General features: G+C 39.4%; 2 protein-coding genes across 3 annotated transcripts in view; both read right to left on the minus strand.

The window, feature by feature from the left end:
* LOC309711816 (uncharacterized protein) overlaps positions 1-22,506 on the minus strand; it is a 304,239-nt gene that overhangs the window by 5,932 nt on the left and 275,801 nt on the right. The window lies entirely within an intron of this gene.
* tor1 (torsin family 1) lies at positions 552-5,527 on the minus strand. Of its 2 annotated transcripts, none has more exons than XM_082541188.1 (5): positions 5,118-5,527; positions 2,830-3,095; positions 2,564-2,739; positions 2,104-2,231; positions 552-2,023 (listed from the first exon to the last, which is right to left on the minus strand). In XM_082541188.1, exons 1-5 carry the CDS (start codon positions 5,314-5,316, stop codon positions 1,779-1,781), a joined length of 1,014 nt encoding a protein of 337 aa, XP_082397314.1. In that variant the 5' UTR covers positions 5,317-5,527; the 3' UTR covers positions 552-1,778. The 2 variants fall into 2 exon arrangements, with proteins under 2 accessions (XP_082397314.1, XP_082397313.1); XM_082541187.1 differs by lacking the exon at positions 5,118-5,527 and adding an exon at positions 4,059-4,362.

A 22,506-nucleotide genomic window follows, 5' to 3' on the forward strand; every position in this document is an offset into this window, starting at 1 on the left:
GAACTCTGAAATTTTGTCTGTTGCAATATAAAGTTGCACATATGCATCATAAAGCTTAGTTAATATTCCTCAAACTGTTGACATCACACTTTACTTTTGCAGTGCTTAATTCTTTCAATAAAACAATGATTTTTGCTCTGTAATGTGTTTTTAGCTTCACATTTTACTAGACTTTATATTGGCACAAGAGCAAGGTCGTACTTGAATGTATATCAAGTTACGCTCCTCTTCACTCAGACAGGTTCACTCATTTAGACTTTGCACAGTCAGGTTTTGCAAGTTGTTTGATTATTATGCAACTCATGGCTTAGACCCCCTGCTTTAAAAAGTCAAACCACTTTCATTAAGGAATGACGACTTCATAAAGACCTTGCAAGTAGACGGCTTAACCACTAACATTTTTTCTTTTTTAATAACGAGTACTGTAACAATTAACATTTAGCTATTTTAATTGGTTTCCGCATTGCTTTCAGATACTCCTTATACAATCTGTATACCACTGTGTCCTGCTATGTGCCTATGTTCTAACCAAATGTGGAAAAACAAAACAGTCCCACAAAGAAAACTGGATATTTTATTTGTGCATTGCTACTCTGGTGGTGTTTGCAGCCAAGAAGCTTGGTAAGGTAAGTTTCCATAAGCACCAATTATCTCAGAGTGAGAGGAAGCCATAAACAGCTGTGCAGAATATGAAAAAGATCCTTGAAATGCTTTCAAAACCCAATAAAGTGTCAGATTTGGGGGAACTAGCAGATCATTTCCTCCTGTGGAAAGTGTCACGATAACACAAGTGTATGCTCTCATGCTCTTCCTTTCATCTTTCCCAGACAGTATTGTGCTATGAGGGGAATCATTTTTTACTTTCTTTAAATCAAAATAAGATAACCAGTCACATACAACCACATTTTTGAATTATCAAAAAAACCCAAAACAATAGTAATAAAAATCCTGAGTTTACGCAGGGCCCAAGTGCAGCTCCAGTGATGCCAAAAAAAAAAAAAAAAAAAGAGAAGTCTGTGGTGTCCTTTCAAGTGAGATTATATTCATGCATTACAAACATTCATAATATATTATCATATATAATATATTTGCAATGAATCACATGAAGCTAATTTAAGACATTAACAGTAGCACACATGTTTTGCAAATGTTAATTTTAATATGACACATGTAAAACTATTCTGCGTCATTACTTTTTGGACTGCACAGTAATCCTTTTCTATAACAGCTTCACTGTGATGATCTCACCTACAAAGTCCTCCCTTGACTTAATTACATGTACAGTGGACCAGTGGGTAAAAAAACAAAAACAAACCTAACTTTAAAAGTACTAAAAAGAATTTAAAATTAAGTAGTAAGGCAGGTGTTTTCCAGTAATCTATATGGATGCATTACACATTCATGCACCACAGTGACAGTTTCACTGACTGAAGGACACCCTTAATAACCAAGAAGCTCTCAGGAAAATCTCTCTTTGAGATTCTTGCGACATAAAAGCAGACATCAAGCTCCTTGATCAGTTGCAATGGAAAGTATTTCATTCTTATTAATGTTTCATTCAGCTGGCACTGCGCTCTTCATCAGCCCTTCATTCAGTGCGAGTGACATGTAACACTACAGAAGGCCTCCTGATATAATCTCCATGACCACAAGGCCAGACACAGAAACCGTCACAAAGACCTCTTGAGTCAGCTCTTTAGTCTTTTGGCTGAGTGTTTTCCTCAGGGGAAAAAAAAGTGCACATAGTGACCAAGCCCGGCATCCATCAGATGCTGACATTATGTGTAGTAGTCCAGCTTGCTCTCTATCGTCTTGCAGCCTTTCACAGAGAAAACCCTCTCCGATTTGGGGAAATACACTAAATCTCTGGCCACCATGTCTGCCACGTCCTGGTTTGGCTTGATGTCTCTGGCTTTCATCTCGGCCATGGCGCACTGGACGACGTGTCGGTACTCCAGAGGCAAGAAAGGGACGAAGAAGTCCACCAGGTTCTTGTCTATCAAATTCGTACGATAAAAGCCACCTGGAACAAAGATTTCCATGTGGAGCAGTTACTCATTTATAAAGGATAAAGGCAGAAATATTAGTGTCGTTTACACTCACTTTGGTTGTTGTTGAACACTGACAGAGAGAGCGATGTTTCCAGGTCTTTGAGCTCAATCTCTTCTCGATCTCGCCCTTGTTTCCAAAAATCTAACGCCGTCTGTATAATGCTCTCCCCTCCAGCATTGCTATGACAAAGATTAGAAACATAAGATTTAGCGTTCAACTGTCTGTTATCACTCATAGCCTTTATACCTTTATTTACTTCATTGTTGAGAATAAGTATAGCACACTCCTTATACTGCTAGGGATTTTTTTTTTGTGGACAGCACTGCTCATATTCAGTTGATTTAATAACAACAATAAGAGCCCATTAGCCATTACCATCTCAGAAACCTCTTTCCAAATGTGTTTTTGAGGAGTAGGAGCATTGCTGTTCACATGCACTGTGCAACACCCACACAGATACAGAACCTGCTTAAAGTGACTTAGTCCTGTGGAAATGCATTCAGCTTTTCACCTGAGAAAGATGAAGATTGATTTGCGGTAAGAAACTCCGTCCAGCTTGACATAGTAGTCCAGGTAGGGCTTGATGCTGTCGATCAAGCCGGGATGCATCTTATCCATCTCGTCAAAAATGAACATGGAGCGTTCGCAGTTTGTGACGTTGCCTTTGATCCACTGCTGTAACTGAGACTGAGGAGAGAGAGGCAGCAGAATAAATCGGACCAAACAGAGCAAGACCACTGGGTTTCAATCAAAAGCTAAATGCGTGGCTCTCCGTACCTTATAGCATGCACTTTGACTTTGATGTGGAAAGTGAAGTGTGGATGTGAACACATGAACGAAGCTGCTGTCCATTCCCTCCTTGTAAATGTTTTCAGCAATCAGCTTACTGACAAAGTTCTTCCCTGTGCCCGTCCATCCGTGCAGGGAGAGCACCAGGGGCTTCTTCGGGTTCTCATTGCTCATGAATCCACTCACAGCTTTTAAGAGGATGCGTGAAGCGATGTGCTGCCCAAAGAGTTTGGTATCCAGGTCATTTCGGAGACCTACACAGCAGAATGTCAAAGGAATTAACGGCTAAATGTATGAGTCTAAAACTATTTTCTTGCATTCCTTAGCCACAGCAGTAGGGCTGCTAAAAGTCTCACCTTCTTCATTATCATAAACCATTTATAAGTTCATATGTTCATGTAGTTAGTGGAAAGATATATCAACAAGTACCTGACAGGACAGTACAAACTTTGTGTGCAAGAAAGAGTAACTGATCAAATGGTTAAAAAATAGAATGGATAAAAATTTGAATAAATACTTTAAAAAAATTTTATTAAGTGCACTGACAGCTTGGGTAACCTCCAATTCTCCATTGGATAATCTGTGAAGGCGGATGGATAATTAAATTTGTATTATGGCCATAAAAGATCTGAATCAAACTCCAGCTGCAACTAGGTTTATGGTTCATGTGACCAAAGTACTTTAAGCTGCTCCCAGATCCTCAAGCTGACCAGCTTGGAGGATAAAAAAAGGCTAACATCGTGCCTTTTAGAAGAACTTCATTTAGAACACCCTCTTAATCATACACTGCACGGAGACGAGATGAGCAGTTAAGACTACCTAGAACAGTGGTGTCAAACATAAGCAAACATTTCCATCATTTTACAGGCTGATAAAAAGTTAATGTAAACATTCACAGCACATTTATACACATCTACAGTGAGCTCCTTCAGTCCTTTCACATTTAAAGAGGCAGCAGTGGCGGTCTTTGGCTTAGATCAGGTTACCCGATGGGTCTACATAATGTTCACTGCTGAAAGGTGATCTAAAAGTCTTTTACTCTGATAGTTAGCTTTCAGTTTCGAGGGTTAAAATAAGCCACACCGATAGCACTGTAACGTCGGCGCCGTACGATAACGTAACTAATTAACGTTACAGCTGCCTGCACTTTTAATCGAGGTCAAACAAACCATGTGCACAGAGCTATTATGTTTACACTGCACGGGGCACCTGCTCACCTGTCGCATTGAAGGCGATCCATTTGGAATCGCAGCTTTCGCGAAAGTAATTGTAGATAGTCCGCCCTAGAGTCGCGCCTATACCGATAACCACTGTTGTTGTGATCGGATCAAATGCTTTAACTAGCACGCCGACAGTCAAAAAAATATGCAAAAGAACATATACGTGTCTCGCTCTCATCGTTAAAACTAACTAATTTCGGATATGAGTCGTTTTCTGTGGCAAAATAGTCATAGCACCACGGTGATACCGCGCTAAACATGTAAACCAACTAGCTTCTTGCTCTACAACGCAGAACTTCCTTATTCGTCACGAACACGTGACAAATGCGTCGCTCTACGCTCAGCAGGCAAAAAAATGTTTATCAAGTTTAAAGATGCAAAAAGACAAGAAAAGAAGAGAAAAGCACTATACATGTTTATACCAATAAACTAGTCGTACCGCTAGCTTATCATGTAGCACATCCCCCGCTCAGCTAACGTTAAAGCGGCAGTTAGCGACAGTTGGGGTGTTGTTTGTGTGCAGTTCAGAATAGGTTCAGGGGTGTTTGGTGGGTATGCTACCTGTCTTGTTGAAAGAAATCCACTCTGGTCGGCAGCACTCGTGGAAATAGTAAAAAATGTTCTGATACCTAGCTAAAATATGCAAAAGAACATATACGTGTCTCGCTCTCATCGTTAAAACTAACTAATTTCGGATATGAGTCGTTTTCTGTGGCAAAATAGTCATAGCACCACGGTGATACCGCGCTAAACATGTAAACCAACTAGCTTCTTGCTCTACAACGCAGAACTTCCTTATTCGTCACGAACACGTGACAAATGCGTCGCTCTACGCTCAGCAGGCAAAAAAATGTTTATCAAGTTTAAAGATGCAAAAAGACAAGAAAAGAAGAGAAAAGCACTATACATGTTTATACCAATAAACTAGTCGTATCGCTAGCTTATCATGTAGCACATCCCCCGCTCAGCTAACGTTAAAGCGGCAGTTAGCGACAGTTGGGGTGTTGTTTGTGTGCAGTTCAGAATAGGTTCAGGGGTGTTTGGTGGGTATGCTACCTGTCTTGTTGAAAGAAATCCACTCTGGTCGGCAGCACTCGTGGAAATAGTAAAAAATGTTCTGATACCTAGCTAAAATCCCGGTGAGAGCCGCAGCCATGCCGACAGCTATGGTGGTGCTAATGGGCTCTATCGCCTGCGTCGTGCCGGAGCACACCAGCATCCACAGCAGCAGGATGTACCGCGTACTCGGCTTCATTTCTCACAAATGTCACCGCTTCATAAAACAGAGTAGGAAAAAAACAAAAACAGGGAGCCTGTGAGCGGAGTGAGTGAACTCGATACAGTCAGCTGGCGAAGGTGGCGCTGCGGTTGTCATAGGTCCAAAGGTGAGGTTGCGTCTTCTTCTCCTTATCTATTTTCGGCAGGATTGACAATTCGCGCGTGACGTCTGCCTCTCCCAGGTCCGGATGTTGCAGTCAGTGACTCCTGCAGGGACGTGCACTCCTTTTGTTTTTTTTCTTTCTTTTTTTCTTTTTTTTTTTAAATTTTAAATATTTGTGTTTTACAATATTCTTCCACACTATGTGGTCTTTGGAATTGTGCTCATAAAGCTCCTCCATGGTTTCACATTAGGTCTTTATTTACAATATGTTACAGTAAGCCAAATATCCCCAGGTCACATTGGACTTGTCAAAAATCAGGATAGTTTTGGTACCAAGGAGAGGCCGCCATATTTTATATATACTATATATTGTTTTGTTGTCTTGTGTATTGTGAAGCTGGTCTTTTGGTGGAGAGCATTGCCAAACACAAACATTTCCCACAGCATAACAGTTATGGAGGAAAATCACTGACCTCAGCTGCAGACTAAATCAGGATATGACAGTTTTGAAAGACCATTCAAAATTATTGCAAAATTCACTGAACTTCTGACGGAGCCATTTGTCCAGTAAAACATCTATTTAACATCCAAACTCTTTTTTTTTCTTTTTTTTACTAATTCTGGCACTTACAAAATGAATTGTAAGCTATTCATGTATACGTAATATAACATTTTACATAAATAAAAAAGAAACAATACAACAATCTTTGCACTGATATTTATTTTTAATTGTATAAATATGACAGCTCTGGTTCTGCTATAATGAAACAAAGGCCTCAGGTGGACCTAAGGAAGAAGGTGGTCTGATGTCTTTTTGATCCTGATCCTCAAAGAGCTGAGCACTCAGCATCTATCTGCACTCCAGTGCCAGTCTGATCACCATGGTAGTATCTGCACACTACCGTGGTGATCAGACTGGCAGGAGAAAAAGAAGAGCATAGAAATAAAAAAACAAACTATAGGAGAGAGAAGACAGTTTAACAGCATCTGACATAACTAAAGGAGGGGTCACCTAATCTACCCTGACTAAAAACTTTATGGAAAAAGAAAGTTTTAAATACAATCTTATAAAAAAAGAGTGTCTGGATAGTCATGGGTAGCACTCTGGCTGTGGTGTTTTGGATGAACTAGAAGCATCTCACACAGTTTTCAGAAAAGTCTGATAATAGGTTATTAAGAAATTCTTAGACAAAGGAAGGATTTCCATTTCTCTACCATGTGTCATGACAAGACTGAGAGTGTGATTAAGATGATGGGTGGGCTCATTTAGAATTTGAGATAGGCCAGTTGAGTCTATTAATCAATTTAATGTAGTGTTAAGGCAGTCGTGTAATTAGAATGTTAAACTGTGGCTGGAAGTCTTCAAATAAACCATTGATGTGATCGCAAAGCTGTTTCAAAACAACTCGTGAATTTTTGCAATTAAAAAAAGGTGAGAAATTGGTCTATGACCATCTAAGGCATCTGAATCAAACAAAGGTTGACTATGTAATGGTCTAATTACAACAAATTTAAACCTATCTGGCCTTTTCATTAAAATAAACTGATCATATTTCAAATAAAAGCCCAAATAATGGTAAGACAATCAATTACATCTTCAATTACATCTCTGTCTAGGGTTAGTTCATCAGTAAGGATTGTTGCCAGTTCTACTCCTTTTAAGTAGGAAATGGGTCTTTTAAACCAACATATCCTTCCTTCAAGAAATTAACACTCAAAATAGAATAAATATTAAATAATTTATTAACAAGGACCTGGGAGAGAAAGACAATGTTCAATAAAGTTAAGTATTTTTTTCTGCTGTAAATAATGATTCTATCTATATAAATTATGTTGCTTAAATAGATGTTTAGATTGGCTTGTTAGCTATTCTGGGAGCAGGAAGAGCAGTGAACTACAGAAAGATAAGGAATTTGATGCCACGTCTTCACATTAAATGTTAAAAGATGGGTTTCCAGATCCATTTTAATAAAAGTTTATATAAGCAAATTTCACTCTGTGTAAATATCCATTTCAAAGTTTATCCTAAACCAGTGTGAGGCATCACTGCTTTGACTTGGTCAAATCAACAACGTATCATGAAACTTTAAAGCCAGTTGTTTTCCAGATTTAGTTTTCCAGTTTCTTATTTGCACTACAGCTCTGTGGATTTTCTCCACCATCACTTACACTGACAGGGACCTCGTAATAGCCGGTAAGAACAGTAGAAGCTGGAACAAAAACACTCAACATGTTGTTTTAGCTTTTCTTTTTTTTTTAAGTTAAGCTAAGTCTCTGGAAATTTAAGGAAAATGTGGTTTTCTTTTTTCTTTTTTTTACACCTCTCGTTGCTCTCTCTCTCTCTCTCTCTCTCTCTCTCTCTCTCTCTCTCTCTCTCTCTCATATCCTACACTTTTATTCTGTTTCTCAGTTCTGGATTACCTCTGTGCCCCTGTTCTGCATACTTTCATCTGTCCTTCCCTGTCAGTCGTTTGTCTTTTTGTCTTCCAAGCAGTCAGTTTAGTTTCCTTCTCCTGATGTTGTGTTTCCTCAAATCACAAAGCAAAGAAGGACATGTTTATGGGCTTAAATTATGAATTCAAATCTTGCTAAAGATAGACCACAGTTAGGGTGCTTCCTAGCCCTAACCATTTTATCATCTTTAAATGTCTCAAAAATGTGTCTAGATGTCATAACATAAAGTGAAATTCATGAGTGAACTAGCTATTTTCCACCATTACTGGGTTTTTTTCCTATCATATAAACATATATTCTAACATATATTTGCCACTATTCCATTCTTGGTATTTCTGCATTGTGATGACTATGTGATGTGATTTTACCTGCTTAAATAATGTGCAGATAATGTAAATTTCATGTCCTATAAGGTCGCCTCCTGCCTCAGCTTGACATAAACTTTTTTTTAGCACGTTAAGACAACTAGTGCAAGGCCTGATTGGGAAGAGTGTAACCTGGATCATTTTTTGCAGCTTAATTTTAAAATGGTCACAATATGTTTTTACTCTGCTGGTATATTAACAATCGTTATTGTTATTGCAGCTTTCAGATGTGCAAACATAACTGATTAAGGGTATTTATAATAATGAACAGATGAAAAAATAAATAAATAAGCAGAACGATAGCCTCCAGTTTGACAATTGGATTCACCTCCACATCTTTCTCCAGATCTGTTATCTGCTTGTGATGAAATATTGAGAAAACAGACCCTGCGTGGCCTTGAAGCTGCCTGTCAAGCAGCTCTGCAGTTACGTCATTTCGAGTGGAACTCCCAAACAGTAAATGCAATACCTCTGTAAAACCCTTTGAATCTAAAATTATTTACTGGTTTAAGACAAATTTTAAAATATGACTTAAAATCCACTGTGGGATGTGCATGCATAGGCAAAAATAGAAAGAAATGATATAATTATCCCAAAAAGTTAAACTAACCAGCAAAACCAGGACTAGCTCCACTGTGGGGTCTAGTTGGACCACACGTGGGATTTATGGTGGATAGATCATTTGTGTTTACCAGCACAACAGCTGGAAAATTAACATGTAACAACGATATATTTGTGCTGCTTTCCTTGTTTTTATCAATTAACTTGACAGGAAACACTAAGAGTTCCCTGATTCTGCAGATCAGCTGCAAACGTCCTTCAAGGTAGTCAACTGTGAGAGGGCTGCCTTTCATAAATTGATATAAATGTGCTCCTAATACTGCAACAATTGCTAAACAAGCTAAATTAACCAGAGGTTAACCTGTGCTACTTCCATTGAACAAATCTATTTAGATTAAGATGCTTTTAAAAGTAATAGCACACTGGCCTTGGTGGAGGTGGGTTGAGAGCACTTTACCAAGTTTAGATAGGGCTTCTTTAACTATGACTGTATTCATTATGTTTGCTGTGCTACAGGATTTCCCCTCACTGACTCCAGTGCTTGACAAATCGGGCACCTTCTCAACAGCCATCAAGTGAGAAAGAATAACTTTGCAGAGTAAAAATATATGACTAGTTTTAAAATAACTTTGCTGTTACCAGTTAGTAACAGATTAGAAGTCCTTTCTCCTCTTTTATTCCCACCAGTTTCTCATGGGTGCTGTTGTTCTGTCCCCCAAAGCATCAGAGCTTCAGAGGGAAGAACAGAGGAGACGGGTCAACCTCTAATCCCACTGTAAATAGCACTACTGCAACCTCACACTGACCCCCCACTCCCCTCTCTTTTCACCTCATCTAACCCTCGCCTTAACCCCCCTCACAGCGATAGCTGTGGCTGAACTTAAAGAATCGAACCCGGCTGAAAGCAAATTCTTGTGAAGTGAACAGTGAGAAAATCAGGCTTACCGCCACCACGAGGGGTTCACCGCTTTCATGTTGCAGTGTGTGATAATGGAAACTAGAGGAGAAACAGAAGGGGAAACAAAAATAGACATGGGATCTGCAATACCAAAAAAATGAGTCACGCGTAGTGGGCACTTAGAGCCGCATTTATTGCATCATGATAATCAGACACTGGAATAAATCCACTCAAAAGTAGAACAGTTTATTTTAAAAGTCTGTGTAACACATTTTGATTGCCAATGTGTTCTACATGAGAGCTCAGAGCTAAGCAACATCATCTGTTTTTGCTGATTAATCAAGGAAAAATGCAATTTAATGAACATGCTTTTTGGCTAAATTGTAAGTAAAATCCTCAGAAGGATTGTATTTTGTATTGCTGGTGATGCCAAAGCATTTATTAAAACATCTCTTTCAAATAATTTCCACAAAACTGATCGATGATATGCTGAAAAGAGTGCAGACTGCCTCTTTGCAGTTTCTTCCACCTGATGGTGGTGCTGCAGGACAGGCAGCTCACCAATGATCAGCTACATGCTTATCTGGAGACTTGTATGTGAGAGTTTGTGTAGATTACAGCTCCCTCTACAGGCTAAACATTCCTCATTCCTAGTGTGCTGTTGCAGGGTTTGCTGCTTTTTCCTGGACCGGCACAAATACCTTGATCCTGACCTCTACTCACTACTATTGGAAAGATTAATGGCACTGCTTGCTCTTAAAATAAATTGAGATTATCCACCCTGATCTCAAAAATAATAAATAAATTTAGAAGAATACGATTAATCCTTACTTAGGGAGCTGAATTTAGTTTTAACACAGTGATGAATTTGGTAAGTAAAATGGGCAAACAGTGTAGAATAAGCCAAAAGTCAAAAATCTAAGCCACACAAACTCTGTGCACAGATTGTAGATACTTGCGTTTTATGTTATGATCAGAATGCTAAGAATAAAAATTGCATCAGATTTGATGGGTGTATTGCAAGGGATAAAACTGGATTTTTAAAAGTTGACAGACAGTATTCACAGTATATGCCAAGGATGTCAAACACCAAACTGTCAAACCGTTAGCTTAAACTGAGGCTACAACTCTCAAAGACTAACAGAAGATGAACACTAAATGGCCTGTATTTGTATAGCGCTTTACTAGTCCCTAAGGACCCCAAAGTGCTTTACATATCCAGTCATCCACCCATACATTCACACACTGGTGATGGCAAGCTACATTGTAGCCACAGCCACCCTGGGGCGTAATGGCAGAGGCGAGGCTGCCGGACACTGGCACCACCGGGCCCTCTGACCACAACGGGTAAAGTGTTTTGCCCAAGGACACAACGATCGAGACTGTCGGAGCCGGGGCTCGAACCGGCAACCTTCCGATTACAAGGCGAACTCCCAACTCTTGAGCCACTAGAAGAATGGAAAAATGTTGCCTGGTCTGATGAGCTACTACTGATCAACTACTTTCTGCTTTAACATTTGGACAGTACGGTGAGAATTTGGCATAAACAACATGAAAGCATGGCTCCATCCTGCTAAACTAATACCATAATGGTATGGGGGGATATTCTTATGACACATTTCCGGCCCTCTAGTACAAGCTGGAAACTGTTTAAACACTACAATTAATCAGTAGTGTTTTTGTATCCCTTTATGACCACGGAGTACCCATCTTCTGATGGGTCCTTCCAGCAGGCTAACACACTATATCAAAAAGCTCAAATCATCTCAAACTGTTTTCTTGAACATGACAGGCCTCCACAGCCAGGCTAGCATTAGGTGATTAGTGAGTGCATTTTACAGCAGGAAGTGTAACGTTTAAATCTTTAAGAATAGATTGCATCACGAGATTGGTTGCCAAAAGAGTTTGAGTCATCGTCACTTTACAACCTACAGAGACAGACATTACAGAAAATGTCCTCCTTTGTCGATAGATAAAACATTAAATAACCGAGGATCTCCTGTTTGTTTTTTGTCTTTTACTTCACAGTGGTCCACACTAATGTGAAATACATGAAAAGATGGTTTGAAAAGATAGTTTGGGTGATTTACGGCAGTAATGACATTAGATTTCCTTAATGTGAAAAACTTAAGCATTACTGAAAGTGCACTTTATTATCAGTTTTAAGAATGAATTATGAAATATGAACATTTTTAGCAAGTAGACTAAATGAAAGAGAGTAATTGGATTGAGGGTTTTTTAACAGTTAAAACCACTGGTTTCAGTGGTCGACCTACTTAAGATTTGACATTGTAATGTTTTCAGAGGTTCAGACAACATAGTTAAAAATTTAAAAAAAAAGAAATAAAAATTTAAAAAAAGCAAACATCAAATGACCTAACATGACATCTTCCTTTGCTGATGCTAACATCACTGTTATTATAGATTACATCTCTTGCCTTGGTGCTGTGATGTATGGCAGTCACCTGCTGGGGTCTTGTTTTGCTTTCCTCGATACATTAAAATATGGGAAAAAAATCACCCAAAACACTCAAACTCAAACCAACTGTGTCTGTGTGTGTCTTCTTCCGTCCACATTTCATGTTCATATATAAACTGAGCAGCTCACAGAGAAACGTGAATGAGCCAGGAGAGCAGAGTCAATTCTCCACAGATAACATGGAACACCTGCTCTCAGGCTTGTACTACTGCACCATATGTGTGACATTATTCTCTGGATCCCTGCAGGAGTGAGCTGGGTTTTCTGTTGGCTTGCAAATATTTTCAAGCTGCAATGAATGAATAATTATTTCACGATAAACCGAAATTAGCTTCATCCTGGCGTAGATACGAACATCACTAAAGATAAGCAAAAACCTCTCACAGTCGACCCTCAAGGAAAAATTCTGACAAACATGGCGCACAACAAGTAGATAAACAGAAATAGTGAAAGGCAATGTTCATCCTCTGAGGCATCAGCCTCCAGAAAGCTACATTTTTCCTAGCAAAATAGGAACACACATATCCCAGCATGCAGCAGGACAATAAGGACTAAGTGGAACTTTACTCTGAGACTGAGAGAGAAAGAACATTTCTGCACAACAATGCTTGCCGTCATGCCACAAAGATGCTCTGAGCTGTTCCTATTGTGTCAGGCCAGCAGCCCAATATGTAAACATCCTCTCTTTACCGAATCACGACTATATTCAGACCCCGAGCAGGAAGTGATTTCATATCCAACATCCGCCTCAGCCTTCCTCTTTCAGGTGGTGAACGATCCTGGCACCCGGACTCTCAGATCAAGGAAAGGGAGTGATGGAAGAGCTAGTTAGTCTTTGCTAATGTAATTTAACAGTAAAACCACCAAATGTCTTTCTTAGTTTTATTTTTGATATGTGTAAAATAAACACCTTACACACATAAAGCATAAATGCATTTTATAACACAACAGTCCAACAGTCCAACACAACAGTCCATTTTAGTGTTTTCTTTTCTTCATGCAAATACCAAACGTCAAATAAGGCCGTCAATTAAGCAATCAAAAACGTAACCAAAAGATTTATTTGAAGGAGTCTGTATTTATATAACATATTACATTTTTAATTTTTTTATTTTGCATAGCTAGTTGCTCAGACTTACAAATCAGCCAGTAAGACAACACAAAACGAAATGCATACAAAAATGGTTTGCATTTTGCCGTAATAGAGAACAAAAGAATTGAGGTACACAATCTGAACAAAAGGTTGTTTGCTTTAATGAATAACAGCAAAATCAAATGAACGCATTTATCTGATGCTGTGCATGGAAAGTCACTTAGCGATGAAAAAAACGTGTGTAAAATCTAAATTACAAGCGACTCTGCAGAAGGAAAATAAACAATTTAAATAAATGGATCGTTCTAAAGGTGAAATATTTTAAACAATGCATTTTGTATGCTTTATAAGGCATCGGTTTCCATGGCTGAGCAGCTCCTTGTAATGTGGATGTGGTTTCTTTTATTTATATTTCTACTTGTTTTACTTTATTTTGTACATCAATTTCACAGTAGTTGTTACCTTCTATCATACTGTCTTCTATTATATTGAGCTATAGTACTCCTCTGCTAGGCTCTTTTTAAAATTACAAAATATGGGTAAATAAAATATATCTTATCTACATCGACCCACATAGTTTTGTTTTTGTTTGTTTGTTTATCTTATTTTGTAAAGTGTAGTATAGTGAAAAACATGTGGCCGTGTCATGTTGAAAGGTCCTCTGTGGATAGATGTAATCAGTGGAGCTGATTACAACAGACCAAATGTAGAAAACGAGCCCGATAACCTGCCAGGAACTAATAAGCTGATAAAAATGTAAACATACTTGGTTGAATGGAGAGCTACATGCATCAATTTAGTACCGTTTTAAAACAAACCTGTAAACTGTGTATGGGAACGACCAAAGAGAAAACCAACGAGAAACAAAACTAAGAATGAAAGAAATAAATGTAACTTTCTAACTCAATTTAAGGGTCATTACATACCTTCATTTAAAAAAAAAAATCACACACAGGAAGAAAATTACTCACTTTGAATCCCAGGATGTACACAGCTCTAAAAACTGGGTTCAATCAATTCACTCCATTAACATCTGCAGAAGCACTGGAGCTGAACGGTGGTGCTGTTATTTTTTAAATGCCCGAATAAATCATTTCGCTATAACCATCTTAGAAAAACACAAGGAACGACATTGGAAGCATATAAAACATAAACAATGGCAAGTTTCAGCGCTACAGTATGTGACAAGGAACGATAAAGCAGATAAATGTATTTGCTTTTAATGAATCTAGTCTTCTGGGAGCTTTAGGCTCATATATACAAACTTAACAACTCAGAGCTTCAAGAGGGCAGCTGAGAACAAAAAGACTGTTTTCACCTTCAGAGTAACTGGTCTATTCAGTTATGCTTGCTTTGGTGTGTAAATGAGTCAGCGTCCTTCAGGTCTAATAGCTAAACAAACACAGACTGAATTGTTGGATCACACTATTCAAACAGGTGTCCAACAACGGCCGGAGCAGAATCTGTACACAACCGATCTCCTCACAATACAGAGTGTGTCATCTCCACTTGTTTACGTAAGAACTTGCAGTACTACTGAATAACATCAAAGTCCTACCGGATCAGAAATAGTAGTGAAATCTATCGCTGCCATGTGTGACTCCCAGCTGTAAAACAAGCTCGCAAACAACTTGTCACACACGGAGCAGGTGAGGGATGAAACGAGGAAAGTGAAAATAAATGAACTGAGGCAGCAACGGTGGGTGGTGGTGAGAAACAAACAAGCAAGAGGTTAGTTTTTACACCCACCTGTTCCATCAGCTGTTCTATACAAGCTACGACAGAAGGGAACTGGCGAGTACACCTAACCAAAGAAGCCTTTTCCATGTTCAAGTTTATCATCAGTGGGAAACCTATTTGAAGCATCAGAAATATTTTTATGTTACTTATGCTGGTGGCATGTCTCTGGTGATGACACTGTTAGGCTGACAAGTCAGTGATTCTACAGCTTTGATGCAGGCTGAAATATACATACAGCTACTGGGTGGTATATCGTGAGATTTTGCCCAGATCATAAATCAAACTGATCTGAGCTCCTGACTCTTCCTTCAGTGCCACTGGAAGGTTTACAGTCTTGCTTTAAATTAAAAATCTACTTGACAGATTGCTGCAACCTTTTTGTGTCTTCTTGAAAATAGAAAACACAATCCTGTCTATGAAAACAAATTAACAAAATTTGATGTCTGTTTCACTAACACTTGTGCTTCATTAACATCCAGACTGTACTGGAATATATTTACTGAGCCTTTAAAAAATTTAAACTCTATCCTTAATGATAGAGATTAACTTCCAGACTTTGGTTTATGCCTAAATTTACATTCCTATTATAATCAGCAACACTTGGGCTTTATGCAGTTGTATTGACTTGCCACGTCAGTACAGGCTCAGGTGTAATGAATAACCTTAAGGATGACTGAGTTTCATATCAGTAGTTATCCAATACATGTTACGACTGTGCTATTTCTGTGATGAGGCAAAATGCCTGCTATATCTTTCAGCAGCTAAAGTAGCATCATAAATATCAGTCTGTTAGCGTGTTAGCTGAAGAGCCTGTTAGCTTGTTGGCGTTTACCTAAATGCTAAATATAGAGCATTTGCAGTGAGTGTTGATCAGTGATGGGAATAACGGCGTTACAAGTATGAAATATGATTCATTAAACATGTTTGTGGTTGCTACAGTAAAAAATATAACTTTTTTCTACTCTGATTTTAGATCAATTGTGTTAATACAGTATGTCAAAATGAAAACATAACTATAAATTCAGACACGTGAGGTTGTGCTGAAAAGGATGAAACCAAACAAGGCAAAGTAAATAGTTTTTAAAGGGAAAATGTGGAGGGAAAATCCAAAGTAGTTAAAAATGGCCAATTATACCCTGGACCCCAGAGGGTTAAACGTTTTTTTTTTTTAAGTAACACAATAGTTACTTATCAAGTAATTAATTACTTTTAAAATATTGTAACTCAGTTACTAACTCAGTTACTTTTTTGAAGAAGTAACTAGTAACTATAATTAATTACCTTTTCAAAGTAACTTGCCCAACACTGGTGTTGATAAACCTAAACCTGTAAAAAGTGTCCTTGCAGCGTTATCACCAGGCTGTGATTTCCTATAGGCTTCTTTCCTGTTTTTGTTCCTTTCACAACTCGTATCAATGCTCTTTTCATTTAGCAGGTAGCTCTTTGGCCTCACTACCGCTAGACAGATGTAGTGAGGAGCTGGTGAACATAAAAGCGCAATTAGCTGCTAAAGAGAAGCTATATCCCATGAGAGATAGCGGAGCCCCACAAAAGCATGAAGGATCATCCAGAAACAAAACCCCAAACAAATATTGCTCTTTGTTTACCAGAAGGGCTAAAAGGTAAGTGTTTGCATACTATATCAGTGCTGCCTTAGTCAGTTAATCTGTAACCGTCTGAGGCCTGATGTGCTAATCTTACACCACCAACCAAGATGTCTTCAGCTTAACTCTGGCTGAGCTAGCAAAAATAAAAAATACAAATAAAATAGCAAAATGCAAATGAAAACTTATAACATTATGTGACTGATTAAATATAAAATACTTTAGAATTTTGTCGATTTAAATTCTAATTACAAATTCATATATATATGTAGTTTTTTTTTAAAGTAATGTGTAACATGTATTTGAAAGATATAACAAAAAACAATGTTAAAAAAGCATTAAATGAAGTAGGAAAACTAGAGAGGAAACAGATGCACCTCCACACACATAGTTCATTATTCTCCTGCTAAAAGCCTTGAAAGGACACTTGGAGCTTCAATAGGCAGTTCAGCTGTGAGATAACACTTCATTGCTTCAAGTGTCCCGACAAAGACGGAGAGCGAAAGGTTGCTGAAGCCATCTGCAACCTTTATACCTCGCTACTCATTTACTTACTCTCCCTCCTTTGCTCTTCGACTCCTCCTTTACTCTCCCACACACAGAGTATGCACACGCAAACTGATAAACACAGAGAGCTGATTGAACTGAGAAAGTGAGCCAGTGCAGACAGCCGACCAAGCCGGGCCAACACGCTGATAAGAGCTGCTAGTAGTCAGGCTGATGATCAATAGCCAGACACCATGTGTACAAGTGTGTGTTTGTTTGCCCCTGGTCACTGCAGTGATGTGCTGCCACCCACACCCCATCCATGGAAAAACAAAAATTCTGCATACACAGAAGAAAGGAATGTTTTTGTGCAAAGGATTCACTTCATATAGAGACAACGGCTCAACCTTATCCAAACACATCTGGCAAGTCACAAAATTTTGAGTAAACACATCTGTGAGATGTTAACTGATAATGTGTTTTAAATATGCAGCAAAGCAATTGTGGTTGTAGCTTCTGCTTTAACAGGTAAACAGCAACTTCAAGTTTCAGAACCACAAACCTTTGAAAAAGAGCAAAATATTGTGTGTATCCACGTAAAAAGGTTTGGGTTTAAGACCGAAAATAGCAGTTACAAAGCGGGGAAAAGGTCTACACACAATTTGTCTTTATTGCAGTCGTCAGATATGCCCGAAGAAGATCCCATTGCCTTTAAAGGATGTTTAGATAAACTGGAGCCACGCAGTGTGCAGACCTTTTCCCCTCTTCCCAGTCTTATCCAGGTTTTGTTAAACCTTACAAAAGCAATGTCTGTGAACAAAAGCAGACTGAATTTTAACCCAGATCTTCGTTGGCCATGTGTGGCAGAAAAGCGATGTGTTCACTGCCCCAGAAAAAATAAAAATCTCAGGGAAGCCAGCAGTTCCTTCTTTATTGTTATTGGTAATTCAAATATAGAATTTGTCAGACTGCACAACTTGTCTGGTCAATTAAAACCAGTTTGGATTGAAAACCAAACAAATATAAATTTTTTAAGGCAGTAGTGTGAACAAATTTGGAGACAAGCAGCTGTTTGATGGTGACATCCAAAATCACGTTAAGCCACTTTATGACCGGTAGCCTCGGATGGCGCCTTTCCATGTGAGAGCTGGTCCATTTATCAACCTGATAAATCCCACAGCACTGACTGACAGGCTCTTAAGAAAGACAGATGGGCCTGCAGAGGATTGTTAAAGGTGGGAACCTCAGATTTTTCCTTTGGCTAGGAGCAAGATTTGGGGGAGGGGGGCATGGGTCGTCATTATATTTAGCAGTCTTTAAATCTTACTTCTACTCAGAAAGTCCAACACGCATTCATACAGACAGAGAGAAACGTGAACCCGTATTAGCGTGTGTGCCTGTGTGCAAACATGACAGAACCGAGGGGATTTTCCCTGTATGGGATTTCAACACTTTATTAGATTTTTCATTACTACATGTGGGGGTTTTTGTTTTTTGTTTTGTTAAATAATATGTCTATATTACATGCTGGGAAATGCTGCAGATGGTGCCAGTGACTGAGAGTGGAGATGAGGTTGAGAGAAAGAATATCAGCATCAGCAGGTTGCAGGAAATCAAGTGATCGGGCTTGTTTTGTGTCCCTGAATGCAACTTAATACTGACCAAGTATAGTCGAGGCAAGACTAGATTTATTTTTCTTGAGTTACTTTAAAAAAAACTCAACTGGTAACAGGGTCACGGCATATCCACGGTGAATTGAAGACGGAGTGCTGTGTATGTAATTCATCTTTCACTCTCTGGCGGCCTTGACACTAAACCTCATCTTGACGCAAAACCCTAAGCGCAGAGCTTTCCTCTCGCACAAATCACAACAGAAGGTATTCATTTTACACCATTTTCACTGTTAGCTGAACAGCCAGCTTACCCATTTTAATGCTGCTGGCCAAACCGACCACCCTCTTTGTCTATCTGTCTTGCACACAATAGATTTCTACTTCTACTACTGCACGGTTTTGTTAGGCTTTTATCTCCGTTGCAGTCCACCCTTCCCTCCTGTTCATCTCCTCATCTATCAGCCTGCAATGTGACTCATATATTGTTGTAGTGTTAACACAGGGAAGCGCCCGCTGACCGGAAGATCTGTTTCTGCAGATTGAGCCAGTAACTAAATGACGCTTCCTGTCTCTCACCCCTAATTCCCTTCTCTAATGTTGCCTACAGAACCATTACATCAACATTAAAAGCCTCATGCTACCGTATAGCCCTGCTTAATGATTTTTTATGAAATTGAACTCTAGCTGTGTGCTTATTAAAGCCACGTTTAGACATTTATCTCGTGGCAAATATGCTCTCGAGTCAGTCATACGTACCTGTACAGTGCAGGAAAATTGTAAATTATGGGTTTTGCATATTTATGAAAAAAGAAGTGGATTACACGGTGACCATTTGTCACATCCAAATGAATCGTGACAGAATAAACATTCAAGGCAAAAGTGCAGACTTTTTGAGCAGGGAACCCGAACGAGACACCCACCTTCTGCACTCAAGGATATTTTCTTTCTGCCACAGGCCCCGAGGCAGAATGCCACATGAATCAGAGGTCAGAGTTCACAGCAGGTTTATATTGAATCAAGCGCAAAATACACCCTAACGCTTGTTACAGATGTATCCTGCTCATTTCGCCGCCAATACATCTACATTTATTTTAAGTTAAGGGAATTGACTAAAAAACATTAAGTCTGGGCCAGCCGGGGTGGATAATCCCAACCAGACTGACCTTGACTGAAAGAATGAGTGAAGGCTCGGGACCAGGGGGATCAAAGACCGGGAACAATTGGAAGATTTTGTTTTGCTGGATCTCAAATGGCGGGGTGAACCGTGCTGAGGTGCTCAGATATCTGTATGCTTTTTTTTTTTTTTTGTCTTAACCTTTTTTAGGGTGGGGCCAAGTGGGAGGCGAGTCTGCAGGACTGAGATAAATTCAGAAGGGAGTCGATAGGAAGTGCTCTCACATCACTTCCTCTCTTTGTTTCAGCCGCTATTTTCAAGGCTCGGAATGTAGTTCCTGTCAAGTAGGTGAAGGAATTCAAAACAAGTTCATTAACCTCTGCATAAGTAAGATGGGAAAGCACTGTGGGGACTATTTGTGGGTTGTGTTTGTGAATGAAGGAGTTTTTAGTCGAAGGCTCCCACAAGATTGCTTTTTATGTCTATTTTCTCTTGTCGGAGCGAATCAAGCCAATCACGCGTAGCTGGTTTTGTGTGCGTGTGTGTCGTACGCGTCCTGTATGTGTCCCAAGGTCTGTGGGAGACTGAGAAAAACTTGAGCACCACACCCGCTTCACATCCTGTAGCAGGTCTGTCCTTGTTTCCAGACATACCAAGCCCTGCAGTCCCAGCACACTGACATAAACACTGACCCCTAAAAGGAAGTCTGTGTGTATTTGTGTGTGTGTGTGTGTGTGTGTGTGTGTGTGTGTGTGTGTGTGTGCATCTCTGCTCATCTGTGCTACACACTGTTCGCAACTTGATGCTTAAAATGTGCGACTCAAATACTTGTTAACATTCCCAAATAAGATGACTGGCTCAGTGGGTTTCCACATCTTCAGACACCTGGCACTTCCATTGTGTTGGTGAAGACAGGATGTAAGTCATGCTGTGCTCACCAACAGCGTGTCTACAGGCTTTTATTTGTAAGTGGGTATATCTCTCCTGGGACATCTCAAGTTATGCCTCATTCTCTGCTCACAGACATGCGGAAATCCACCATTTTTCTCGAGAAAGGCTTCAGTCCCACTAATGACTCTCTAGGAAACTGCAGTCAGCAGCAGAGGGATTTGGGCTGAAACACAGCAAACCTTTTCCACTGCCAGTCTGACGAGCCTTCACAGATGTGAGCCTGAATTCTCACCCTTTTGGGCTGTTGGCAACCGTTGCAGGCTTGCGTAATTCAGTGACTTTGGTTTAGTTCGACATCTAAAAGCTTGATGTGAAAACAATCTACAATCTTCTGAACTGCACACACGCAAAAGTGAAAAATAAAGAAACATTGTTAAGCAGACTGTCACTTATTTCATCCCATATATAGGAACAGTTTGACATTTTGCAAATTCACTCTCCTGCCAAGAGTCAGATGAGGAAACATGAAGCTTTAGCTCAAAGATGGTGAGCTGCTTTCATTAAACATAACAATTAGTGTGTTTAAACATTCTATATTGACCAGTTTTTTACCTCCAGACATAGTTATATTAACATAAGCTAACCCGCAGCTAGTTCTCGCTTCATAGTGAGTGCATATGTAATGAGCATTTCCCAAAATGTCAAACAATTTGAGCTATTGTGACACTGTGAAGAATAAACATGGGTGTGTTGTGCACCACACTGCTTTTGGCAAATGGATAAAGGGTTTGTGCTAAAATCGTTTCGTGGCAGACACACACTTTCCCTTCTTTTACTACCCTTCCTTGCCTCCATTTATTTCCTAATGCCATCATCAGCTCCTTGGTGCCATCAGTGCTATTGCATTTGAGACATTTTTGGGACGGTGCAATACCACACACACTTTTGTGGGCACATTAGTGCTCTGCTGCTAATGTCTTTGACAAAGTTATGAGAGTACTTTGTCTCATAAAGCCTGTGTACAGTAGCTGTAAGCCCCATCAAAGAGAGGCCAATTTGTCTCATTTGGAGAGGTCGCTCTATTTGATAATCTTTCTTTTTCAGTGAATTTTGATTGGCACTGTTAGAGGGAAACCAAAGACTATGTTTCCAGTTGGTGGCGATATAATTTAAACAGGTATGTTTAAAACAATGCTGAGCGAACTGTCAGTTTAAATTTGCCTTGGTTTGCCCTCCATAGATGCTGTGAATGGTCACATTTATCCTAAATCAATGTCAGGGACAGTGCAGCTTTAGATCTTGTGTAAAAACAGAGGCAGGCAAGAGCTCAAATAGATGTAATGTTGAGACTGTTGTGCAGAGTTTCCGAGGTTCAGCTGCGGTTTGACATAAATCTCCCCTGTTTGATATGCCATAACTGCTTGTCAGCCATCTGTGCTTAGTTAGAGAGCAAGATACCTTTTTAATGAACCTATCATTAAGACTTTAGGAGAAAGCAACAGCATTCAGCTGGTATTCCCTCTGTGGTTTGCTGATGGCTCTGTAAATACAATATTTCAGACAGCACTGTATGTCATTACAGAACTGCACTGCAAGACTGCACTCTCCCGGTCCACTTTAATGCTCAGTTCACATCAATCAGAATCAAGTTGTAACCTGACAGAAAGAGCACGGCGGGGGTCTCCGAGGTGGATTCTCATAAAACTCTCATCAGTGCAAGAAGTCATTCTGCTTCACTGACAACAGTTGAGTTTTAACTCACACTG

The sequence above is a fragment of the Aulonocara stuartgranti genome (genome assembly GCF_965226115.1).
Source record: "Aulonocara stuartgranti genome assembly, chromosome: 7".
Taxonomy (NCBI): domain Eukaryota; kingdom Metazoa; phylum Chordata; class Actinopteri; order Cichliformes; family Cichlidae; genus Aulonocara; species Aulonocara stuartgranti.

Bases quoted from the DNA above. Each gene is read 5' to 3' on its own strand.
- tor1 (XM_082541188.1), bottom strand. From the start codon at position 5,316: ATGAAGCCGAGTACGCGGTACATCCTGCTGCTGTGGATGCTGGTGTGC. The intron at 3,096-5,117 runs GTAGCATACCCA...TCTGCTGTGTAG, and splicing joins GATTTCTTTCAACAAGACAG to GTCTCCGAAATGACCTGGAT. The intron at 2,024-2,103 runs GTGAGTGTAAAC...TCTTTGTTCCAG, and splicing joins AGTGTTCAACAACAACCAAA to GTGGCTTTTATCGTACGAAT.